The 21,377-nt window shown below is 39.0% G+C and overlaps 3 protein-coding genes across 4 annotated transcripts; 2 read left to right on the top strand and 1 right to left on the bottom strand.

Annotated features, from left to right (window-relative positions):
- The first annotated feature begins 3,873 nt into the window (after window positions 1-3,873).
- On the top strand, window positions 3,874-13,091 carry LOC108682822 (recQ-mediated genome instability protein 1-like). 2 transcript variants are annotated; one of them, XM_018172063.2, is made up of 10 exons: window positions 3,876-4,088; window positions 5,759-5,896; window positions 6,714-6,818; window positions 7,414-7,539; window positions 7,780-7,913; window positions 8,549-8,750; window positions 9,359-10,633; window positions 11,259-11,384; window positions 11,704-11,799; window positions 12,266-13,091. In XM_018172063.2, the coding sequence occupies exons 1-10, from the start codon at window positions 3,906-3,908 to the stop codon at window positions 12,419-12,421; spliced, it is 2,541 nt and encodes an 846-aa protein (XP_018027552.2). In that variant the 5' UTR covers window positions 3,876-3,905; the 3' UTR covers window positions 12,422-13,091. The 2 variants fall into 2 exon arrangements, with proteins under 2 accessions (XP_047738224.1, XP_018027552.2); XM_047882268.1 differs by lacking the exon at window positions 12,266-13,091 and having other exon boundaries at window positions 3,874-4,088; window positions 11,259-11,358; window positions 11,704-11,793.
- A 216-nt stretch (window positions 13,092-13,307) lies between these two features.
- LOC108682845 (calcium-responsive transcription factor-like) lies at window positions 13,308-16,766 on the top strand. The gene is made up of 2 exons (XM_018172089.2): window positions 13,308-14,588; window positions 14,793-16,766. Exons 1-2 carry the CDS (start codon window positions 14,471-14,473, stop codon window positions 15,905-15,907), a joined length of 1,233 nt encoding a protein of 410 aa, XP_018027578.1. The 5' UTR covers window positions 13,308-14,470; the 3' UTR covers window positions 15,908-16,766.
- Window positions 16,085-21,360, bottom strand: LOC108682846 (protein pelota). Its single transcript, XM_018172090.2, has 9 exons — window positions 20,905-21,360; window positions 20,179-20,385; window positions 19,731-19,884; window positions 19,193-19,333; window positions 18,561-18,730; window positions 17,912-18,028; window positions 17,180-17,308; window positions 16,355-16,461; window positions 16,085-16,215 (listed from the first exon to the last, which is right to left on the bottom strand). The coding sequence occupies exons 1-9, from the start codon at window positions 20,943-20,945 to the stop codon at window positions 16,127-16,129; spliced, it is 1,155 nt and encodes a 384-aa protein (XP_018027579.1). The 5' UTR covers window positions 20,946-21,360; the 3' UTR covers window positions 16,085-16,126.
- Window positions 21,361-21,377: the final 17 nt, after the last annotated feature.

Raw genomic sequence — 21,377 nt, 5'->3', positions numbered from 1 at the left:
CAATGCGGATTGCGGAAGTTGAAAATTTTATGAAATGACATGTTTGCGAAGTGCAAACCGCGATTTTTTAATCAAACAAAAATTTATGACATTCGAGCCGCGAGATTTCATACCTACTGAAATTATATGATATTAGAGCCGCGATATTTCAGACAAAAATAGGACTTTTCCAGACTAGGTTGCGGTCATGTCAAAGCGGTCAGACTGTATATTAACACGTGCTGAACTTACAGTAGAGACAAATTTTACTGTTGCCGTTTGACTGTTTAAGGGTAAAATTAGAGATTTGGGGTAACACGTGCATAAACTTTGTAAATAAATTCGCATTCGCACCTCGTAAATGGCTTTTCATGGCCGAGATATGGAATTCACGGCTCGGTGAAATAGAATCACGGCTCGTAGAAATGGAATCACGGCTGGCAAATCCATAAAACCACGGCTCGAAAAATTCAGTCGCGGCTCGCCAAGTAGATATATTCCATACTAGGCTCCCAGAAGCCCAGAAGGGAACTTTTTTGAGCAACATCATGAATGAACCCAGACTGCGTCCCTGGCTCAGCCTGAAGTCTCGCAAACTTGAGTGTGCTGCTGCTCGACATCAGGATTGGACATGCCGGCGTCAGAAGTCCTTGCACAGTCTCACAGATTTAACATGAGCGACTCTGATGATCTGATCAATGTGCTACGTGCAACACTCAACACTGTGGTGACGGTGTGTGGTCTGTGGACTGTGGATACTGGATACTATAGACATAGAGCACTACCTGCTGCATTGCCAGAATGCCAGCATCATGCGCAGCCCAGACAAGAGCTGGAAACTAATTTAAGATGTTTAAATGTTAATTTTTTTTTGTGTGAACTTTTTCAGGGGGAGGTAGGGTAAACGCGGTATATTCCGACACATTAAGGACGCATCGAGAAATGAAAAACTATAAAAAAAACCGTATGCGTTACGTAAGTTCTGTTGCCTTCACATGACTCTCAAAACACTTCACTACGCGTCAGCAACGATGAAACGTCACAAAATGTTGCCATATTTATTAAAAAGCCTTTAGAATGGAAACCTACCAAATCCCTATATTCCGTCACTTTGTGTGGCAATATTCAACCTGTCTCTTATACACATCTAGATGTGTATAAGAGACAGATACCGCGTTTACCCTAATAACGATGATGATGTGCAAAGGAAAATATCTCAACTCTTGACTACCGTCAGCGTCAAACGGGGCAAAAAGGGACGGGCGGGGTAAATCGGGATGCGTGTCCCACATTTCATAGAAATGTTGTAGCAGCTAAACTAATCAAAATATTGCAAAACTAAAAATAGTGGCGTAAACTTCAAAATTTTTACTATCTGTTATGTATAAAGCTAGTCAAGAAATCAAACATTTACTATCTCTAAAAAATTGCTGAAAAAAATTGTGAAAAGTGCAATTTTGGAAAAGTACCTCTGCTAAGGTCTGGAGCAAAATGAAAAAATTTGCCGTTTAAAAAAATTTTACTTATATAAAAGTTGCACCCAGGTGTCGGCTTGAAAACGTAATTGACGGAATTGTCCTATCTCATTCCAAAAAAAGATGGCAGCCATTTCCGCACGGCGGGGCCCATACCCAGGGCCAGGATGTTGGCATGGTGCTGTTTTCCGCGGATTAATCCGGCGTAAACGAGGCTCCAAGCCCTTCTACTGGCGTACAATGCGGCATACAAGGAGCTAAAATAATGTTATTGGTGTACACTCCCAGGCTCCCAGCGTATGACCACATCTGGCTAACTGGCTTGTCTTGGGACTCTTGGCATACGTCTGCATCTGGGTGATCTGGCTTGTCCCGACGTACGTCCTCATCTGGTTTTGAGCATTTTAGTGCATACGAATGCGTTTTAAGGCGATTTAGGGCCTTCTAATGCGATCCAGTGCGTTCTAATGCGATCTTGTGCCTTCTAATGGCGATCTTGTGCCATTTAATGCAATCTAGTGCGTTCTATTACGATCTTGTGCCTTCTAATGCGATCTAGTGCATTCTATTATGATCTTGTGCCTTCTAATGCAATCTAGTGCATTCTATTATGATCTTGTGCCTTCTAATGCAATCTAGTGCGTTCTATTACGATCTTGTGCCTTCTAATGCAATCTAGTGCGTTCTAATGCAATCTTGTGCCTTCTAATGCGATATTGTGCCATTTAATGCGATATAGTGCGTTCTATTATGATCTTGGGCCTTCTAATGCGATCTAGTGCGTTCTAATGCGATCTAGTGCGTTCTAATGCGATCTTGTGCCTTCTAATGCAATCTAGTGCCTTCTAATGCGACCTAGTGGCTTCTAATGCGATCTAGTGCGTTCTATTATGATCTTGTGCCTTCTAATGCGGTCTAGTGCCTTCTAATGCGATCTAGTGCCTTCTAATGCGATCTAGTGCGTTTTATTGCGATCCGGTGCCTTCTATTGCGATCCTGTGCCTTCTATTGCGATCCTGTGCCTTCTATTGCGATCTTATGCCTTCTAATGCGATCTAGTGCCTTCTATTGCAATCTAGTGCCTTCTATTGCGATCTAGTGCCTTCTAATGCGATCTAGTGCCTTCTAATGCGATCTAGTGCCTTCTAATGCGATCTAGTGCCTTCTAATGCGATCTAGTGCCTTCTAATGCGATTTAGTGCCTTCTAATGCAATACAGTGCCTTCTAATGTGATCTAGTGCCTTCTAATGTGAACACCTTGTAAATGACATTTTCTGTGATTTTTACTTGTTTTTCCTTTATTGATATGATATTACCATAAACATTAATTACCCTCAACTGGGGTGACTTTGGCCTTGTTTTTGATTCATGCTGGGGTCCTAAACGCGGGGTCGTAAACGAGTTTTTGGGGGTGTCCCGAATAGCCCCGGGGGGGGGGGTGTCCCGAGTAGCCCCGCCGTGCGGAAATGGCTGCCATTTCTTTTTGGAATGAGATAGGCAAATTCTGTCAATTACGTTTTCAAGCCGACACCTGGGTGCAACTTTTATGTAAGTAAAATTTTTTAATACGGCAAATATTTTTTTTGCTACATACCTTAGCAGGTGTAACTTTACAAAATATAGTTTTTCACCATTTTTTCAGGAATTTTTCAAAGCAAGTAAATGTAGTATTTTTCGACTTCCTTGATACTACATAGATAGGAAAAACGTTGACGTTTACACCACTATTTTTAGTTTTGCAATATTCCAATTAGTTTTGCTACTACAACAGTTTTACGACGTGTCGGAGGCCTGTCCCGAGTAGCCCTGCTTGTCCCGAGTAGCCCCGGTTGACGGTACTTTTCTGAAATCTCACTTTTCACACTTTTTCAGGAATTTTTTGGAGGTAATAAATGTATGATTTCTCAACTAGCTTTATGCTACATAGATAATAAAAATGTTGAACTTCATGCCACTATTTTTAGTTTTGCAATATTTTGATTAGTTTTGCTGCTACAACATTTTTACAAAAATGTGGGATGACTGTCCTGATTTACCCCTCCCATCCCTTATTACCCCCATTGGAGCATATTACATCATGAAGCTTTTTATCCCAGGCTGTTTGGGGTAACGAGCATTGATTACCAGTATCAGAAGTTCTAAATCACTTACTGAAATAACTTCTTTCCATATGTATGTATATTGCTACATTTATACTCCTTTATTCTCATTTTCAATTGATATCCATTAGGTATATTTTCAATGAGCATGAACATGAATAACAATGTGACAAGAGTTTTTCTGGCTTCACTGCTTCAGATTAGTTCCTAAAGTCTTTCAAATTCCTAACATAGTGTAGAATTGGGTAGAGATTATAAATCCAGTGATTTTAATGTAAAAAAGGTAAATAAATGGTGTTAATCATTCTTGCCAATTTAGGTTTTGATAGAATCTACGTTTTTTGTCAAGATATGTATCAAAATTTCCTTCTAATCTTACTTTATACTCCATTGTTGATCAGATTAAAAAGTATGGTGAATATTCAGAGAAGCGTTCACAATTTTTTCTCTTCCAAGAAAATCAAATTGCCAGAAGAATGGATTGAAGCTTGTATTAACTGGCTCCAAGAAGAGCATCCAAATGAACCACAGAATGTAAGTAGCAATAGCTGACAAGGGATTATGCTGACAAGTGTTTGTCATCTGATTGTGTGTAAAACTGCTCACCAAAGTTATGGGTATTTTTGGTATAAACCTATGTATTTTTGCTATAAACCATTTCCTGAATTAAGAGGTTTCATCTTGTCACAAAGCTAATGTCAAAGCCACACTATTGTCATCAATGTGAGGACTGGTATACATGTACTATTGCTATCGTTTAAAACAGTTCCATATGAATCTTGTAGAGGTTGTTTTGGTGTAAAAGTTCAATTTTTTCACCATTTACATTTCAGAAATAAATTTATATCCCCTTTTGTATTCAACATCAATGAAATAAATTCTCCAAAATTTTTTCTCTTTATTTAAACATGTTTACTGTATTCCCCAGAAATGTTGAGAAAAATATAAAGGAGACCAATTTATATGAAAACTTCTTTTGATTGTTATTCTTTCCACCATCCAAGCTTAGGTAATTTCATAAATGATTGAGTCCTATTGGCAATGTGCATTTTAAATCAGTTAAGGGCTTAATTAATGATTAAGTTTTTTCATAAAAATTCATTAATATAGTTTTTTATCCATGATTTGTGTTCAAACGTTTGAATGCTTTTAACATGTTACCTAACATGAACTAAATAATCAAGAAGTCTTATGAAGTCTTACAAGACTTTGTAAGTAGTTACAAAGGCTGAAAATGTCTAATTCCATCTTACAAATAGAGGCATGGATGATAAGTAGAAATGTGTGACATGGGATCTCCATCAACACAATTTTAGGAGTGAAGGTGCAAAAATTCAAAGTTAATTTAATCTTATTATCTCCTTTAATGGGTGGCATTGTCACTGCAATTGTCAAGCACATTGATTAGTCTAACTTCTATTTCTATAACAATTCTTTTGTGCTCCTTGCCATGCCTTTTCCAGTGAATTTAATAGCACTGGCAGCTACACTATTATAAAAGTTGTTGCCAAATTTGTATGATTTTGAAGTTTGATTTCTGTAAAAAACCAGCCAAACTGATTTTAGGTGCAGAAATTGCATCATTTATCATCTCTTCATCTTGGATGTTGCTCCATTTATCAGTCACCATTAACACCTTTAATATGATTCAACTTCAAAACTGATTGAAAAGAATCATAATTGTTAGAATCAATTCATTTTTAATTTTTAAAATTAATGAAAAACATGTTTTCCATTAAGAACCACATGATGAAACATTCATCTATCACATCATGTCCTGTGTTATGTCCTGATCTATGTAACCTACTATACATTCCAAGATTTAATTCTTTTAACAACAAATGCATATGCATGGCCAAAATTGGAAACATTTCACTAGGGTTCCAACTGTTTATGCACCCTCAATAAAAATTGAATGCAAGAAAATTTTTTACAGCTGCCACTTGAAACTAGAAGATGAATATGCAGAGCTCTCTTAGTTGCTGTACATTACTTGAAGCATAGGTTATTAGGTATAAATGATGGAAAAGCTGTCAGTTTTATTGATTATTACAATTTTTTGTTGAGGTTTCTTCTGCTTTACTGAAGTAATGCCATATTTATATATTATGATGGGTGCAAATAAGGTTTCAGATATTTCAAGCCATTTAGAGCTTTCATTGCTCTAGTGAAGTATTCAACTTATTAATTATTATCACTTTCAGATTACAAATGCAGGGTGGATGTGCCAGAAAGCCTATGAACAATGGCTGTATACTGACCTGGCAGAGCTTGGCTGTGGCTGCTTGCCTGCAAATTTGAATGCAGGCTCCCACACCTTACAGGATGATATGGTCCTCCAGGTACGTTATCTTAACTGTTTGATTAGCAGCAAGCCCTTTCCACTGAACTGAACATGATCTCTTCATCAAACACATGCATTTTTAGGGCATTATTGAATCTATTGTATCTAGTAAAATATCAAGGTTACAGAGTGTTCTGACGTGTGTGGGGTTTTTGCACGTAGGAACTTTTAATTAATTTTTTAGCCATTTGATGATGATGCCATTTCTTGCTTTGCCATGAATAATTAGCCAGCTTATATGTCTCTCCTCATATTTCAGCATCAGTGACATGAACTCATTATCAGCAGGTAGTATTATGCTCATAATGTTCAGACTAGTTCTGTGCCATGTCTCATCCCTACCTATATCCATCCCTACCATGTCTCATCCCTATATGTACCATGTTTCATCCCAAAATATACCTATATTTTTTCAATCTAAAATTAGATTATTTGAATATGATATTCTGTTCTCATAGACTTATGAGGATAGATAGACCTTACTTATGCTGTTATAGACCTTACTTATGCTTTTTTTTCATTTTCCCTGTGTGCATAAACTTATTGGCCTAAATTTTTAAGATTTTCTCTAAATAGTCTTGTATTTTAATTTACATATGTTCCTTTGTTTTTACCCACAATTTTATATCATTGAGTTTGCTCCTACTTTTTCTTTGTTGTAATCTTTCATAATGTTTTGGACCAACATATTTTTCTCTTCTGCATCCACAAATGTTTAATGACAAAAATTCATCCTAATAATTACATGTAAGTTTGTAAATGTTTTTGCTGCAAAGGTGTTTCCTGCTTAATATTGATTTTTTTTGTTTGTTCAGATAAATTCAGTGCAGGACGTTGGTCGTCCGAGTTATGCTCAGCTGCAGCAGATAAGAAAAGATGACACACAGAACGCTCAGATCGACATGGATCAGGCCAAGCCGGTGAATAGGAGCAGCCGTATCTCATGATTAGGCTTTGACTATCTTGAGATCTCATCACCCTAAATGCATCCTGCTTTTTATTTTTCTTCAATTATGCAAGAATTATTTAAGTAAAGTGTACAATCCCAAATTATAACTTTTAATATCTGTATGGTGCACAGTGCAGTTTTTGCAATGAACTTCATGAAACATTTGAAACTTCATGTGCTTACCATAATACGTACTTTATTTATTTTGAGAGAAACTTTATGTTGGAATCGCTGCTCTTTTTGTTCTAAAGTTTGAGTCTTATTGCTTTTAAAATTATTGGCCCTTAATGTTTATTCATAAAAGGCCTTCTTAAAATGAATATTTTACCTCGGATGTGTTTCAAACTTGGAAATAGAGTTAATTTTCTTGCCAAAATATTTCATATTGGTATTTGATTTGGAATATAAGTGATAATTTGATTTTAAAAACAAATTTGAATTATATTTAAAATTCATGAAACAGGCAGTGCTCATATCTAATATGAGTTTGCAACATGTTACTTACTAATCACAAACATCTTCACTTCCGCACTGCATTATTTATTCTTCTGTTGTATTATGTTCAGCAAGCATGGGAGCCAAAACCCAATCGCCTGCTGCTGCTGTCTATGACTGATGGAGTAACAGAAATCCAGGGAATGGAGTACACGCCTCTGACGTGCCTGTCTTTGCAAACTAAACCTGGCACCAAGGTTAGCTCTCTTCAGTACTAAAAGGCCTTAAAGTCATTGTCCATTAAAAATATTCCACATCAATTCTATGAAAGAATTGTCATAGCAAATTTGTTATAAAGTTCCTAGTCGTATTTACAAAATTTCTGGAGTCAAATGCCTCGATACCTGAGATACCATCAGCCAACAAAGCATTAAACAAAATGTTCACCTGTTGACGGTCGCGAGTTGCGCGTAACGTGCGCCTGCTGTTGAGTGCAGTTGTTGGTGAAGCGTGGCGCTGAGGTGCGGTGCGGGGTGCTGCTGCTCACGGCCGCCCACGTCTATGTGCTTGGCGGTGCAGTCGATGCGCTTCTCGTCACCAACGCCCTCGAGAATAACCTCAGGAGGCAGCTGTAAGACTTTCGTGTATTCTCATCACTTGTAAATCTTCAGATATTCTTATAGCTTTGTTAACTTTAATGAGCACGATGTGACACCACAAGACCTGCGATGTGGTGTGGTGATAGTTGAGGCTCTCATCATTAAGCCCCAGTCTCCAGCCATAAATTTACAAACTACCGGATTTTTAAGGACGTTGAAACTGTTCACGTATTTCAAGCCTTGATTTTCAATCTGTATCCATAATACCCTATGTTTTCCCCTACTTGATAATGAATGTGGTTGCATTCGAAACATCGAAAATTATAATAAAATGTCCCGTGTAAACCTTATATTTGAAATTTCAAGTCCATTCAAAAGCCTATCCAACAGAGAAAGGCAATAGCAAAATTGTCAATAAGAAATACTCTCTAGTCTTCAATGAAATCTTCATTAAAGAACATCTCCTGCCGAACTACACCAATATATATACTGTATACCTTTTTCATATACCTTGATTTTGATGTATTCAGTATTTTTAGCATTTATCCATGAGGGTGACTATGTATTGCATCATTCAGATTAACTTCTTACTACGTCATGAACGCCACGCTCAAATAAGCTGCAGCAAATTAATCCAAATCTCAAACCAAATCTTATGCATGGTCAGGGGCCTTGAGGAAGTGGAAAGACCTGCCGAGTACGAAGAGCTGCCGACTGCAGCGTTGGCGTCTGCTAGTCAGGCATCTCAATATTATCCTGGTACTCAGAGTCAGAGAACATACAACACTCAAGATAGAGTTCCTTTGAGACCCATCACGCAGGTCAACAGCTCCAACCACAACACTGGTCCGTCTGCCCCTGCGATTGAGGTAATAATAATAATAATAATTATTATAGCGGTATCAGCGTTAATTAGGTCGCAGCCCTGTGGCCGATTCTTAAAATCGCGGAACATGCACAGCTTGTTGCGGGCCTTGAACCCGCACCTCTCTGCTCCAATCCTAGTACATTGAACTGTAACCACTAGGCCACCCTGTAATCGCCAGGTTTGTTGCTCTTCCTTTATTGGAAATATTCATTTCGAAAATAGTCATGACTATTTCCCGTTGCTTTTTCTCTATAATAATTGCGTGCTAAATAAGTCAACCAAAATGCAATAGTATTTATGTTCTTGGATTTTTTCGTTTCTCGCCATTATCCTTGCTTTAAAATCTTTGATTTTTCATAGGAATCCTTCTCCTGTGTTCACCACTATTATCATCACCATGCTTTGATACTTTTTACTTGTGCTTGTAATGCTGTGGCATGTCATGCTACACTGTGATGAGTTTTTGATCTTAAGTTCAGCATTCCACCTGCGATTCCAAATGTGCTTGTTTGCTCAAATTGTTGTGATAGTAGTTATAGCACCTCAATTTAGATCCTTTATCTTAACTTCGTTTAGGTTTCTTTGTATGAGTTTTTTTTACATTTTCAGCAAAGCCAGTCTGGCTCTGCAGCTGATTTGGCCGAGTTTGAGCTGGATGACGAACTTGACGCTGACATGGAAGCAGCTTTGCTGGAGGCCGAGTCGGTACTTGACTGTGCCCCAAGCTCCCACGATATCACCAACCCCGAAATGAAACATGGCATCAATAGAAATACAACTGTCACGTCTGCAAATAATTCTGTACCCGGTCTTGATAATTCGTCCGGAAACAATATCAAGAATATTAACAATAAAATTTCTAATAAAAGCGTGAATAACATTTCTTCATCGCTTCAAATCGGAGGTTCTGCTCCTTTCATTACTATAAGCCCCAAGCCTTCTAAAAGTCGGATTCTGCTTCCGTACAACCCATTTGTGGCTCCAGGCCCTGACAACCAGCCTTCTAAACCCGTCACCACCGCACCAGTCACTTCAACCTCACGCCCTGCCCCACCTCCGACTGTATCTTCCAAAGACCTTTCGCCTACTTCGGCTGGCGGAGATTTTGATGACGACGACTTCTCAGAACAGGACTTGAGTGTCTTGGAAGAAGAATTAAAGCTCGTCGAATCCCAAGAGAGCCTCAACACCGGCAATACGTTTAAAAAATGTCATCAGTCAGAAAAATTACCCCAGGTTACGTCATCCGGCGATTTTCGATCTTTCAGTAGTGAAATTAATCCTGTAAAAGTTTCCCCGTCACTCAATTTAACTCCTTTCAATCCGAAGGTTCCCATAAAATCTAATGAAACCTCCACGCAAATGCCACATTCGCTGCAGTTGAAGCATGCCTCATCAGCCCCGGTTTCTTCTACTAGACAAACGTCAAACGGGGTTGAAAACACCAACGTTGGAAACGAGTCATTAGCTTCGATTAAAACAGAAGATATTCATCGAGCTTCAATAAAACGGCCTTCCGAGCCAAGTCCTAATATTTCATCTATGTCGCCAACGTCCTGCAAAGTTCGGAAATTAAATAGCTTGGATAATTCTTTAATGCCTTCAAATAAATGTACTGAAGATGTGAGCATCTATGCAAGTAAGATTGGTGCAATAAAGAAAGGCAGCAAGACTCTGAGCGCGGATAATGTTTCTATAGTTCGACCATTGTGTGTTTCTGGAACTGTTCTTGAAGACGAGGAAAACTATAACTGCAAGCTTAGTTCAGATATAATCAAGAACGAACATGTGAAAGGGCGAATATTAAAGTTTAGTGAGAGGGCCAAAACTGAACCTCCTTTCACCTACTTGATGTTTCTGCCTGAGTCTCCCGACAAGGAACAGGTGAGATGTCCCGTTTCAACATCTGATTTTACTTCTTCGTGCTGATTTGTTTTGATTTCTCACGTGTACCCATGCGCGGACTTTAGTTTTGTGCTGTCCGTGCTCCTCATATTCCGGGCTAACATGCAAATTTGGTTTACTCAATTAAATGAAAATTCCTGATATGAAAGGGCACAAATTATAGGACTGCTTGTAACAATCATGCATCATACTACGGCAAGAATCATTTTATTGTAATAATTTCGAAGTGTGAAATGACTTCCCGTAATTATTTGAGTGCTAATTGGTGATTAATGAAAATGCAGTATTTGTCTCTTCAGTAATTATTGGTTATTGTGTTTAATTTTCCACCAAAAATTGTATATCATGTTAACGGTAGAAATATTGCTATTGAAATATACAATCACATGCCACACAAGTTTCAATTTCGCGTCATATTATCTTATATGTTTAGCGTTGAAGTTCATTATACTGGGATTTCAAGAGCCAATAGCATAGTTGCTTCTCGCCCATTGTCTGGAATTCCCTCTTGGAAGTACTGTAGTCCCTCTCCGTATTACTCGAATCTCTCTCGCTATTAATTGAATATGTTGTGAATCTTGACGCTGCCGTTGTCATTCGACAGGAGTTCGTGGTAAAGGCGTTCGTGATGACTCTGCTGTCACGACTGGAGCAGAGCGGCGGCGAGTGGCGTCTCGCCGTCCGTGTTGACGACGGGACTGCAGGTCTCGACGTGCAAGTACATGACCAGGTCATTCAATATTGAACCCTGGGTAATTTTTAGCTAGATGGAAGTATATTATAACCCTGGACGTGGCTGGCTATTTAATTACAGGCTGGCTGGACGTGGCTGGCTATTTAATTACAAGGCTGGCTGGACGTGGCTGGCTATTTAATTACAATCAACATTCCAATGTTGGATGTAGCCTATACGGCACTGTGGTGAGTTTCAAATATATGAGGACTGTACTTCCAAGTTTCATAGCATTGAGAAAGTCAAGTATTGGGTGAAGTAGCCGTAGACTTTTTTGCCACTAACTTCAATTATAACTGTCACTTATCATCCTCAGGTGCTACGCAAACTCATCGGTGTGAGTGTTTCTGAAATGCGCGAACTCAAAGCACAAGCTTCAGCGGACCCTTCCGTAAGGACGGCTCTCAGTCAGGTGGGTGCCGTTGCCGGCCGTTTCTGTGAGACCTTTTTTGCGATGTTGCTTCCTGATGAATTTTTTTGCGTGGAAATTTCCTTCCTGTATTTCTAGTCTCTCACTATGGGATCTGTCAGTTATTTATCTTGTAATTATTACCACCGCTCTCTATTTGACATATTGAATAAACCTCAAAAACCTTGTATTTAATTTGCCTAGATTTTTGCTGGCCTATTTGTACTTGTTTGCTATAGCACTGAAGGATGTATGATAGTTTCGATTTATACACTTTGTTTTCACTCTTTTTAACATTGTCTGATACATGTTGTATTAGACAATCACTTATGAATTTTTCCATAATTATAGACGAGTTTATTTGCAAGCTCTTGCATGTGATTACTTTGATTCAGTTTGTTTCGATGGTGAGAATATTTCATGTAACATTTTAATGGTGTCGTAGTAAATAAACTTTGGCTTCATGCAGAAACTGTTAAACTGTCAGCGCCAGTTGATCTCGCTGTGCTCGCTGATAACAGTGCGCGTCTCGCCTGACCTGAAGCGCCCTCTGCTGGTGAACATCGCGCCCTACAACGACACTCACGTCCTGCAGCTGCTGAGACGTGTCAAAGAACTGTCTTGATCCGTTGTCAACACTTTTATTTATTCCTCATACAAGGCTTTTCTCCCTATGCAATTTTATTGGTAAATGCCAGCCTGTGCTTTTAATGACAATGACTTTCCCCACGCGATTTTTTCCTCTAAATCACGTTATTTCTTGACCGAGTCGAAAAGTCACTGAATTTAAATTTTTTGTACACTCGTGTAATTAGTTGTTACTTGTTTTTTTCTTGGAGCTGTACCAAAGTTTATCTATCTTTTAAATTTTTTATGTTTTTTTATTACTAAAATGCGTTTGGATTAAAGTTCAAAATGAGGTCTAGGTTCGTTGGGATGATACGTGCTTGTAAATACAACGAGGGTCGCTCGTGTCACAAGAGCCCGCTTGCTCACCACAAATCAATACCATTGCCAAATCTCTGCCAGTTCCATTTTCGAAATCTCTCTGTACAAATTCATCTAAATGTGGGTAAAAGACTTTTGATTGATTTTCGTTGTAATTCAATGTGATCGTGTCACTTTTTTCGGCTGCGATTTTATGCAAAGTTGTCTTGAATGTATCCGAAATTGTTCTACTGTGCCGAATGTGCGAATAAATGTGGTATATATGTTTGAAAGTTTAGCTAATTTTAACACAAGTACCTGCAACGCACAGACTCTCGTTTTTTAAGTACAAATGCAAGTTGGGAAAGCACTGTTGTTTGATTTCAGATATACAGAACGTTACCACATTCCATTAACTTCCATTCATACATATTCCTGTCAGCTTATTTATAATTAAAAAAAAATCCGTAAGATTCTATTTTGATCTTTTTAAAATGCACCTCGTATTCAAAGCGTTTTTATTTTCATGTCTCCTGCGAAATTCCCACTCAATTTAGAATTTTTCTGCTTCCACTGAAGTTTTGCTTTACTTTATATATCTAAACCAACCGAAATGGTGATAATGTTGATGTAAATTGTCGTAGAATGTAGGCGGGTTGATTACTACTGCTTTTTCAGAAATAGCTGTAAATTCCTAATCATTTTTATGCATACTTAAGAAATTTTCGAGTTTCGAAGATTTCATCTGTACACGAGAATTAGTGTACACGAGAATTATCTGCACACGTTCACAGCAATCTAGTGCTGCGAGACTAGGAAGTATGGCTGATCTATTTATACTAATTTAAGTGTCCTATTCAACGTGTGAACAAGACTAATTAGCCATACTAGCTTGTTAAAGCCTAAGCTAACCTTGTCATTGCTTGATTATTTTTGATTGTGAAATTGTTCAACCTCCATTCATGAGTAATTGAATCAAGTTACCTGGAGCGCGAGTTTCGATCTGCAGCTAAATTTTAGCTCAAGCTTTCCTCGATAGTTTGACCTTTTCAAATATTCTGAAACATTCCATTATTTGCTGGAATGACTTACGCATTTCGTCTTGGTTTTTCTTATCAACTTTTTATTAATGCCATTTCCGACCGGTCGTCTGTCGGGAGCGAGTGTGTACGATTTTTCTTGTCACCCAAAGTTCCGTCCTGTCTTCTAATAGCTTCCTCATTTTTGACTATATGAGCAGAGAATCCCTCAGGGAGATTCTCTGATGAGGAATTTGCCTATCAGAGTTTCATAGGGAATTCGCGCTCCCTGGGGCAGTCCCTAGCGATCCAGCTTTATTCACGAGTACATTGCCATTCTGTCAGCATCTCTAGTTAATAGTATAGAAACATAGCGTTTTTTAGTAACTTAGCTGTAGAAGGAGGTACGTTAATGCCCTTTTGAATTAGAGAGCTCATTGATTAGACATGCCTCTAAACATATGAGCATCTGCACGCGACTACGTTCTCTTAACATCAACTATATAATGAACTTCTCTGCTCTCTCGGATTTACGGTCGATTGTTAACACGAATATACAGATGATGAATTGAGATGTTGTTGATTTATTAGCTGATAATCGGACATTCGTGTAGTCTTACTCCTTTCATATACTGGTTACATTTCCTGTTTGGCAAGGTAATTACAAAATTGCTCATATCCCGAGATGTGTATGTGCTCCTAAAGAGTTACTATGCAGAATTAGTAGAATGGAAACACGTCAATTAGATAGTTTAGAATTAGTACGGGAATGTATATCCGAGTACCAGCAACAGACATTCACACATTTTGTCACGTACAACAGAAGTCCGATGTTCGGCAAAGAAGGTGAGCAAATGCATCATAGACCAAACCCTACTCGTGTGTTGTCCTGGCTGTCAATGAGCTATTCGAGGTCATTTTTCATTTTGGCTTAAATTATTCTGACATTTCAAAGCTATAGCAAATCTGTGTTCAATTTTGATTGAGGAGTTATTGTTGTTTCGGCTGGAGGCATTTTCATAAGTGCTCTAAATTGTTTTCTTTGTCCAGACTTCATCCCTGACGTGAGCAAAGGCCGTCTGCATTACTGGTCACACTGCGGCAAGATGGGCGTGCCTATCCACTATGACGGCGTGCCTTTCGTGCACGTGGGACGCTGGTCGCTCGTGTGTCATCAAGGCCGCGACACCGGCATCAGCAGGAAGATCAAATATTTCGAGGAAAAGCTTAGGAAGTCTGAGACTAGCGTCTCTGTTCAGACACTACGTAAATCATCGACAAAAAAAGTTGACTGCCCCGCACAAATTTACGTATCACATATTATTAAATACCCTCAATTCAGAGTCCCAGAAAAGTTATTAGAGACAAACTCATTGCCAACAGAGCAAATAAGGCGTGTCACGAAACGCAAGATTCGACAGCGATATATATGCAACAGGTCAAGTATAGTGCGGTTGCATCGCTACTATATCAGTTTACCGGCACCTGACGACCACCAGGGCCATCCTTTGGTATCCAGAGTGCCCAGCGATGGCTCTCAAACCCCAAGAAAAATTGTGTCTAACCCGTCCACTCTGGATCGACGAAACGTGAACAAGAACAGAGATAAGCACCGACGAACCAGAGAACCTATCGACGAACGAGTGGCTCAGAAGCTACTTGAATTAGTAAACTCAGGGTACAGTTCGACTGCCATAATCAGGACGGAGCTCAATAAATATGTCATCAAAGAGTTATTTGCCGGCGAGCAGCCCCCGCCCGCGATGTTCCGGCGATACAACCCTACAAGCAGAGATATTCTCAATGCTTTGCACCGCGTTAAGATGGAAAGAGCCAAGGCAAGGCGTTCTGTTTTGCATTCCATGTGCGAGGCTTCGATTGCTTCTATAAAAGAGTCTGTGTCTTCCCTGCATAACGAGGACGAGCTGGCTAGAGCCTGCCAACAGCTACAAGACTTGGCTGAGCAGCTGAGAAATAACATGGCAGGGTCGGTCAGTATTCACCAGGTGTCATGTGACGAGACCTTAAACCCGTACACTTTAGTGACCGTCATCGAAGAGAAGCAAGACATCGAAGAAAAGGGAGTCCACAAAGAGAAGGAAGTCTTTGTCAGTGATGCGATTGAAAGGTTAACACAAAAGGAAGACATTGAATTTTTATCGTGAGTTCATGAACGCTATGTTATTATTGAAGATGAATAAATATAGTTTTATAACAATTCTGCTCAAAGTAACTGGTACTGCATGTCGTTTCATTAAATTTATTAAAAACATATTGATAGATTCATAAACTTTTATATCTTTCATTGCAGTATCACATTCGAGGAGAACAGACTTCAATACTAACGGCTGCGTAATAATTTATTAGAATTAACTCCATTACATTTACGGATCATCTTCGCCACGATCATCTTCTTCGATTTCTGGCATCGAAAAACGCAAAACCGCCGCGACGCCAGTTATCTGATCCAATTCTGCACAAATTTTCAATGTTAATAATAAGAATGTTAATGCTATCGACTTACTCCTATCATCTCGTGAACAAATGTCTATAACACCTATTCATATGCAGATTTGTATATATTAATCAATGCATATTTTATAATTTCTCACGTTCTCCGGTGACGTGTAGAGAGGAAAATATCTTGACATCTCCCCCGTTGTTTTTAACTTGCTCGACAAGGGCGATGTATCGGCGGCGCTCAGCGTTGTCAACAGACCTGAAATTATAGAATAAACGAGCCATTGCCTTCACTATTCATTGTTTACTATTCGGAAAATGATCCTCTACAATACGAAGAAGAGGGTTTTGTTTTTGCAAGACGACGAAGAGAGCAAAAAGACCCTCGCTAAACAATTCCCGTCCTCAAGCCAGAGGAATTAATTATAAATAAAACACGTAGTTTATGTTTTGGAACGTAGCAATACCAAAAAATTCATTGTTCATGCACGTGTTGGTTGGTACGTATATGATCAAACGCCCTTACTGCTTTTTCTCTGTCACTTTTTTATTATTATTTTTTTTTTTGGCTGAAGGCTACATTTAAATATATTTCCCACTCTACTATCTGGAAGAATATTTCAGAAAAGGCTATTTATACATGTATTTCAGATGCGTTACCATCACAATTCCGCAATCCTTCATACTATCATGAGCGTAAGTGACCCCACTGAACTATGACAAACCGGACAGGCTATTCTTAGCGCTTTCCGAGTAAGCGAGCACCACTCATAACCAGAGCTGGGCAGCGCTACTTTGAAATAATGTAGCGGCCGCTACCGCTACATGCTCTAAATGTAGCGGGCGCTACCGCTACCTTGCTTTAAATGTAGCGCCGCTACCGCTACTGAAAATGCAGCGGCCGCTACATGTAGCACGCTACTGCCCACCTCTGCGCATAACACTACAACAAACTGAAGGCCGTATTCTCGGGGCACCTGAACAGCGTATCTGAGACGAGAAGTGCCTCGACGGCCTGGTTGTTGGCGGCGCGCTTGACGTGCTTGTAGCCGTAGTAGGCTCGGTCTGGCGTCGACCCCAGCAGGCACAGGAACTGCTGCAGGAGTCTGCTCGAGCACGGTACAAGTAAATTATCGCTACTAATATATTCGAATAAGCTTCAATTAGAAGAAATAGTCGGCGTTAATGAACATCATGAGAAGCTGCATTATCAATGAATCAGGCTGTTCGAAAGCATGCTTGTAAAATGAACAAGAACATACAAGCAGATGAACAGTACATGCATATGTACAATCGAGACGAACGTAAAGTCTTATCCCGCGCCACAAAAATGTTATCTTGATACGATTCTGTCATCTAAACCCCAGAGCTGGTAGCACAGGAGTATATAAGAAAAATAAACTGCAAATGAATTGCTTTCGAAAGAAACTACGCTAGTTACTGCTTAATTTAGTGAACATGAAAGTTTTCCTGCATTACTTTCGGTTTGAGATCTTGCGCCTCAACTCAACTCTGTGTAAATTCATATTCTGAACAGTTACCGGAAAAATAACTAGAAGGCAAACGTGCGTACATTGACAATGCAACAGGTAGACGCCCTAAAAGTTGTTGAAATGTGCTTACTTGCCACGCATCTAAACATAATATAACTTACATCCATGATCATTACAATCCCGACAGTTCGCATCTCACCATGTTGTGCGACTGACCTTGTCTCTCCAGCGGCTTTCACGTCAGAGAGCCTCTGCGCCACCGCTGGGTCTTGCAGGGCCTCCCGTATAGCGTGCTTGAAGCCGTTGCTTGAGTGCACCAACACAAACTTACTCCTGAGAGAAGCAACAACTTGGTCATGCATGTTACTCGTGCATTATTACCTTGCAAATAATATGTCTTACATGTCGCTTGTTGACTGGTACCTATTGTTAACGCAATCAAACCCATGTTTGCAATCCATGACTTCTTCAAAGTCGTATTTTCGTTTAAGGTTATGCGCTCACAGTTCGAGGCACGCACTTGTACAACGTATATCAACCAGAAGCAAAAAAAAGTGGAAAAATAGCATTGTTTTTTAATCCAAGGACGAGACATCCTTGAAATAAAGTACCAAACATTTCTCATGGTAATTTGGTTCTATTTAATTAGTCTTGAATATTTATTATTAATTTTTACCATACTATATGAATGAATATATATTACATTTCACTATACTATAGGGTATTTGTTTGGCCGAACAATTCTTTTTGCCCTAGAACTTGCAATCACAACTTGCAGCCAAACTAGCATTGGGCAATATTTGAAAATAGTTGATAATTTTTTAGAATTATTGGTCAAAACATAGCAATAAAAATTATGACGTACCTATTCTCCAATATTTGTTTATTGCCTTTTTCAGTGGCATCCTTCATTAAGTAGTTGAGGAATTCTTCTCTCAAGAAGCCCGGCGAGGCCACGAGCACGGCTTTCAAAACTTCAAAATTGAGGTGGCGGTAAACTGATGCTGCAATTTGCTCGTAAAATTTGAGGAAATTCTGGAAGATAAAGTTTCGTCTTTGACATGTACTTACGCGTTAGTAAAACAAAGTTTTTTTATTTCATTGATTACATCAAACGAATCTTCTGAAAAACAACTCGAAAAACATAAAACAGACGATGCTGTTCAGATGGTCCGTTACGCATGCGCGGTGAACTCATTAGGCAAGTAGAATTAAAACAGAGTGAGAGCTTTTAGTCGAAGGTTCATGATGTATTTCCTCATTGCAAGTTGTATTTTTCAATTATATTATCAAATATGAAAGTCTGCAAGAAACCGATCACCATATTGCTAGTTTTTTTTCAGTAGACGCGATTCGTGTAAAGTTAAGCAGTGTAATGGGCTCGGTAAATACGGGCGAGAAGCATGCATAAATAGCATTGCAGTTGGGGCAGAAAAAATACAATTAAATGCTTTTAAAACAAATTATTCTATTAAGAGCACAAACTTGTCGTGATACCTTTTTACGCTGACTGTCGTCTGCTTTTCCTTTTTTTGGAATATTGACGTCTATTTTGGAACGCTCGACGGTCATAGCTGATGTGATGAGACAGACGTAGGCGAGACCTTCCTGGATCGTGATGGCGGCCAGCTCCGCATGCTGAAATTTTCCAAAAGTTAAAAAAGCCTTAAATCTCCTCAGGAAATAACCTGATATCAACGCAGTTGAGAGGCAATGATAAAAGGAATTAAATACTTTGTGAATTTTGTTAGTTGAAAGCTCCAAAAGTAGTTAAGTCAATGAACACTTATTAAAGCCAGCTAAAAACTTGAACTAAACCGTTAATAAGACAGCATGATAGGCAAATGATATTTCGAAAACTGAAAACGACACGTTTTTTCTTCTTGATGCTAAAATACATAGTTTTGAAATAAGTGAAGAATTGCAGTAACTCCGTTCGAATCACTGTTAATTAGGATAATTGCTTATTCAATTAATGGATTAATTATACGGTACTCATAGTTAATTGAATTATACAGGACGTAATGTGACTGGCCTTAGTTGGGTCGCAGGCGTTCTCTATCCTCTCTATGGTGATGGAGTCCCACTCGTTCTTGTAGACGGTGAACTTCCTGTTGGGCTCAACGTCCAGCGTGTGGTAGCCTCCCATCTTGATGAAATCGCTCTCTTGTACATTGCGACCTTTCACTCTGAACATAATAATAATATTGATATAGTGGTGTCAGCTTTGGTAATGCCATATTAACCTGTCATCAATTCTTACCCACTCGGCCACCTTACCGACTTCAAAAATAATTTCAACAATTAGCAACGTGTTTCGAACCCACATCTCGCTTCTTCAATCTTAGTGATCAAAACCTCTCTGGATAAGACAACCTCTTGAATACTGGCTAAGTTCCACGTCCTAGGTTTTTACAGCGGCAAATAACATAACTAATATACGATCAATTCTGGTGTGGTGACGTGGTGGTGCAGTGAATGACCTGAGCTTGCAGGCGGAGGCGTCGAAGTCGGTGGTCTCAACCTGCAGCCTGATGGTGGTCTTGACGCGGCGCGCGTTGTTCGTGCTGCCCGTGGCGGTCTCCTGCTGCACCTTCCTGAACGTCGTGGCTTTGAGCTCGTCCCCGGGACTGATGATGTTGTACACGTGCCACATGTCCTCCCCTTCGTCCGCCATCAGCACAAAATGGCTGGTACAGTCAAGAGAATAATTCAGTATTTTTATAAGGTCCATCTGCACATTAAGCACTGAAACATTTTGTGAGACGAAGACAGAGTGAATAATTTAGGCCTATGTAGCAATCAACTGAGAGAACAACGTTGCTGTATCACATGAAATTGATTGTCGTCATCAAAATTGCTGACAATGAAGATACATTCAAACAAAAGCATCCATGGGAATTTCATTAAATACTGCAAAAGTAGAAAAAATATACCATAATCAGTTCATGGCTGAGAGGAGAGCGTTTCTTTTTTTCAAGAACTGCAAACCATGGAATGAGCCGGTTTCCTAATTTGTTCTAATGCCGCTCCATCCCATCACCTAAAGTTGAGAAATATCACACGAACACAATTTGAAAATTGATAATTGGTTACCTAAAGCAGGTATGGTGTTAGAAATGTCTATGCAATGCTTAAAATTAAAAACTCATGTTTATGCAAGACTAAGCAAAAAGTCTTACGTCTGCTGTTCAAAAGTCATTACTCACCCACTCCTGTTCTTCTCGAGTTCTCGATGAAAAATCTTCATGGTGAAAGGATTCAAGAATGGAATAGAGAACTAGAAAAAAATAATTGTGTCACGGATGTTGAAGGATGTTATTAACATCCGTGGCTTATATTCATTAACTGTAAAATTTAATCACAAACGATCATAAGACAAAATAACTCAACTGAAAACTTAATTCCATCCACATTCAAAGTTGAATTTTGAATTTGACACCTCGTGGCTATCTTTACTACTGATGAGGCGACGCTTTTGAAGGCTTGATGAAGAACCATAATTGATAAGAATGGCGCTACAAGGAGGAGGAATAGAAAATTAGGAACGGTAGGCATCATCAAGCAAAAACAGAAGATTGATAATAGAAAAATACCTTGATGAAACAATAAATGATGTTAAAATGATGCCAATATATTACCTTTTAATCATCAAATTAGCAACTGAAAATGAAAGTGAAGT

This window comes from Hyalella azteca, unplaced genomic scaffold (genome assembly GCF_000764305.2).
Source record: "Hyalella azteca isolate HAZT.00-mixed unplaced genomic scaffold, Hazt_2.0.2 contig1316, whole genome shotgun sequence".
Taxonomy (NCBI): Eukaryota; Metazoa; Arthropoda; class Malacostraca; order Amphipoda; family Hyalellidae; genus Hyalella; species Hyalella azteca.
The sequence above is the reverse complement of the archived record's forward strand: the minus strand, read 5'-3'. Positions and strand labels throughout refer to the sequence as shown.

Coding starts and splice junctions, on each gene's coding strand:
- LOC108682846 (XM_018172090.2), bottom strand. CDS start 20,945: ATGAAGATTTTTCATCGAGAACTCGAGAAGAACAGGAGTGG. Junction 20,386..20,904: donor CTCGAGAAGAACAGGAGTGG/GTGAGTAATGAC, acceptor TGACTGTACCAG/CCATTTTGTGCTGATGGCGG. Junction 19,334..19,730: donor ACGCCTGCGACCCAACTAAG/GCCAGTCACATT, acceptor GGAAAATTTCAG/CATGCGGAGCTGGCCGCCAT.
- LOC108682845 (XM_018172089.2), top strand. CDS start 14,471: ATGGAAACACGTCAATTAGATAGTTTAGAATTAGTACGGGAATGTATA. Junction 14,589..14,792: donor TCCGATGTTCGGCAAAGAAG/GTGAGCAAATGC, acceptor TTCTTTGTCCAG/ACTTCATCCCTGACGTGAGC.
- LOC108682822 (XM_018172063.2), top strand. CDS start 3,906: ATGTATCAAAATTTCCTTCTAATCTTACTTTATACTCCATTGTTGATC. Junction 4,089..5,758: donor ATCCAAATGAACCACAGAAT/GTAAGTAGCAAT, acceptor TATCACTTTCAG/ATTACAAATGCAGGGTGGAT. Junction 7,914..8,548: donor AATAACCTCAGGAGGCAGCT/GTAAGACTTTCG, acceptor ATGCATGGTCAG/GGGCCTTGAGGAAGTGGAAA.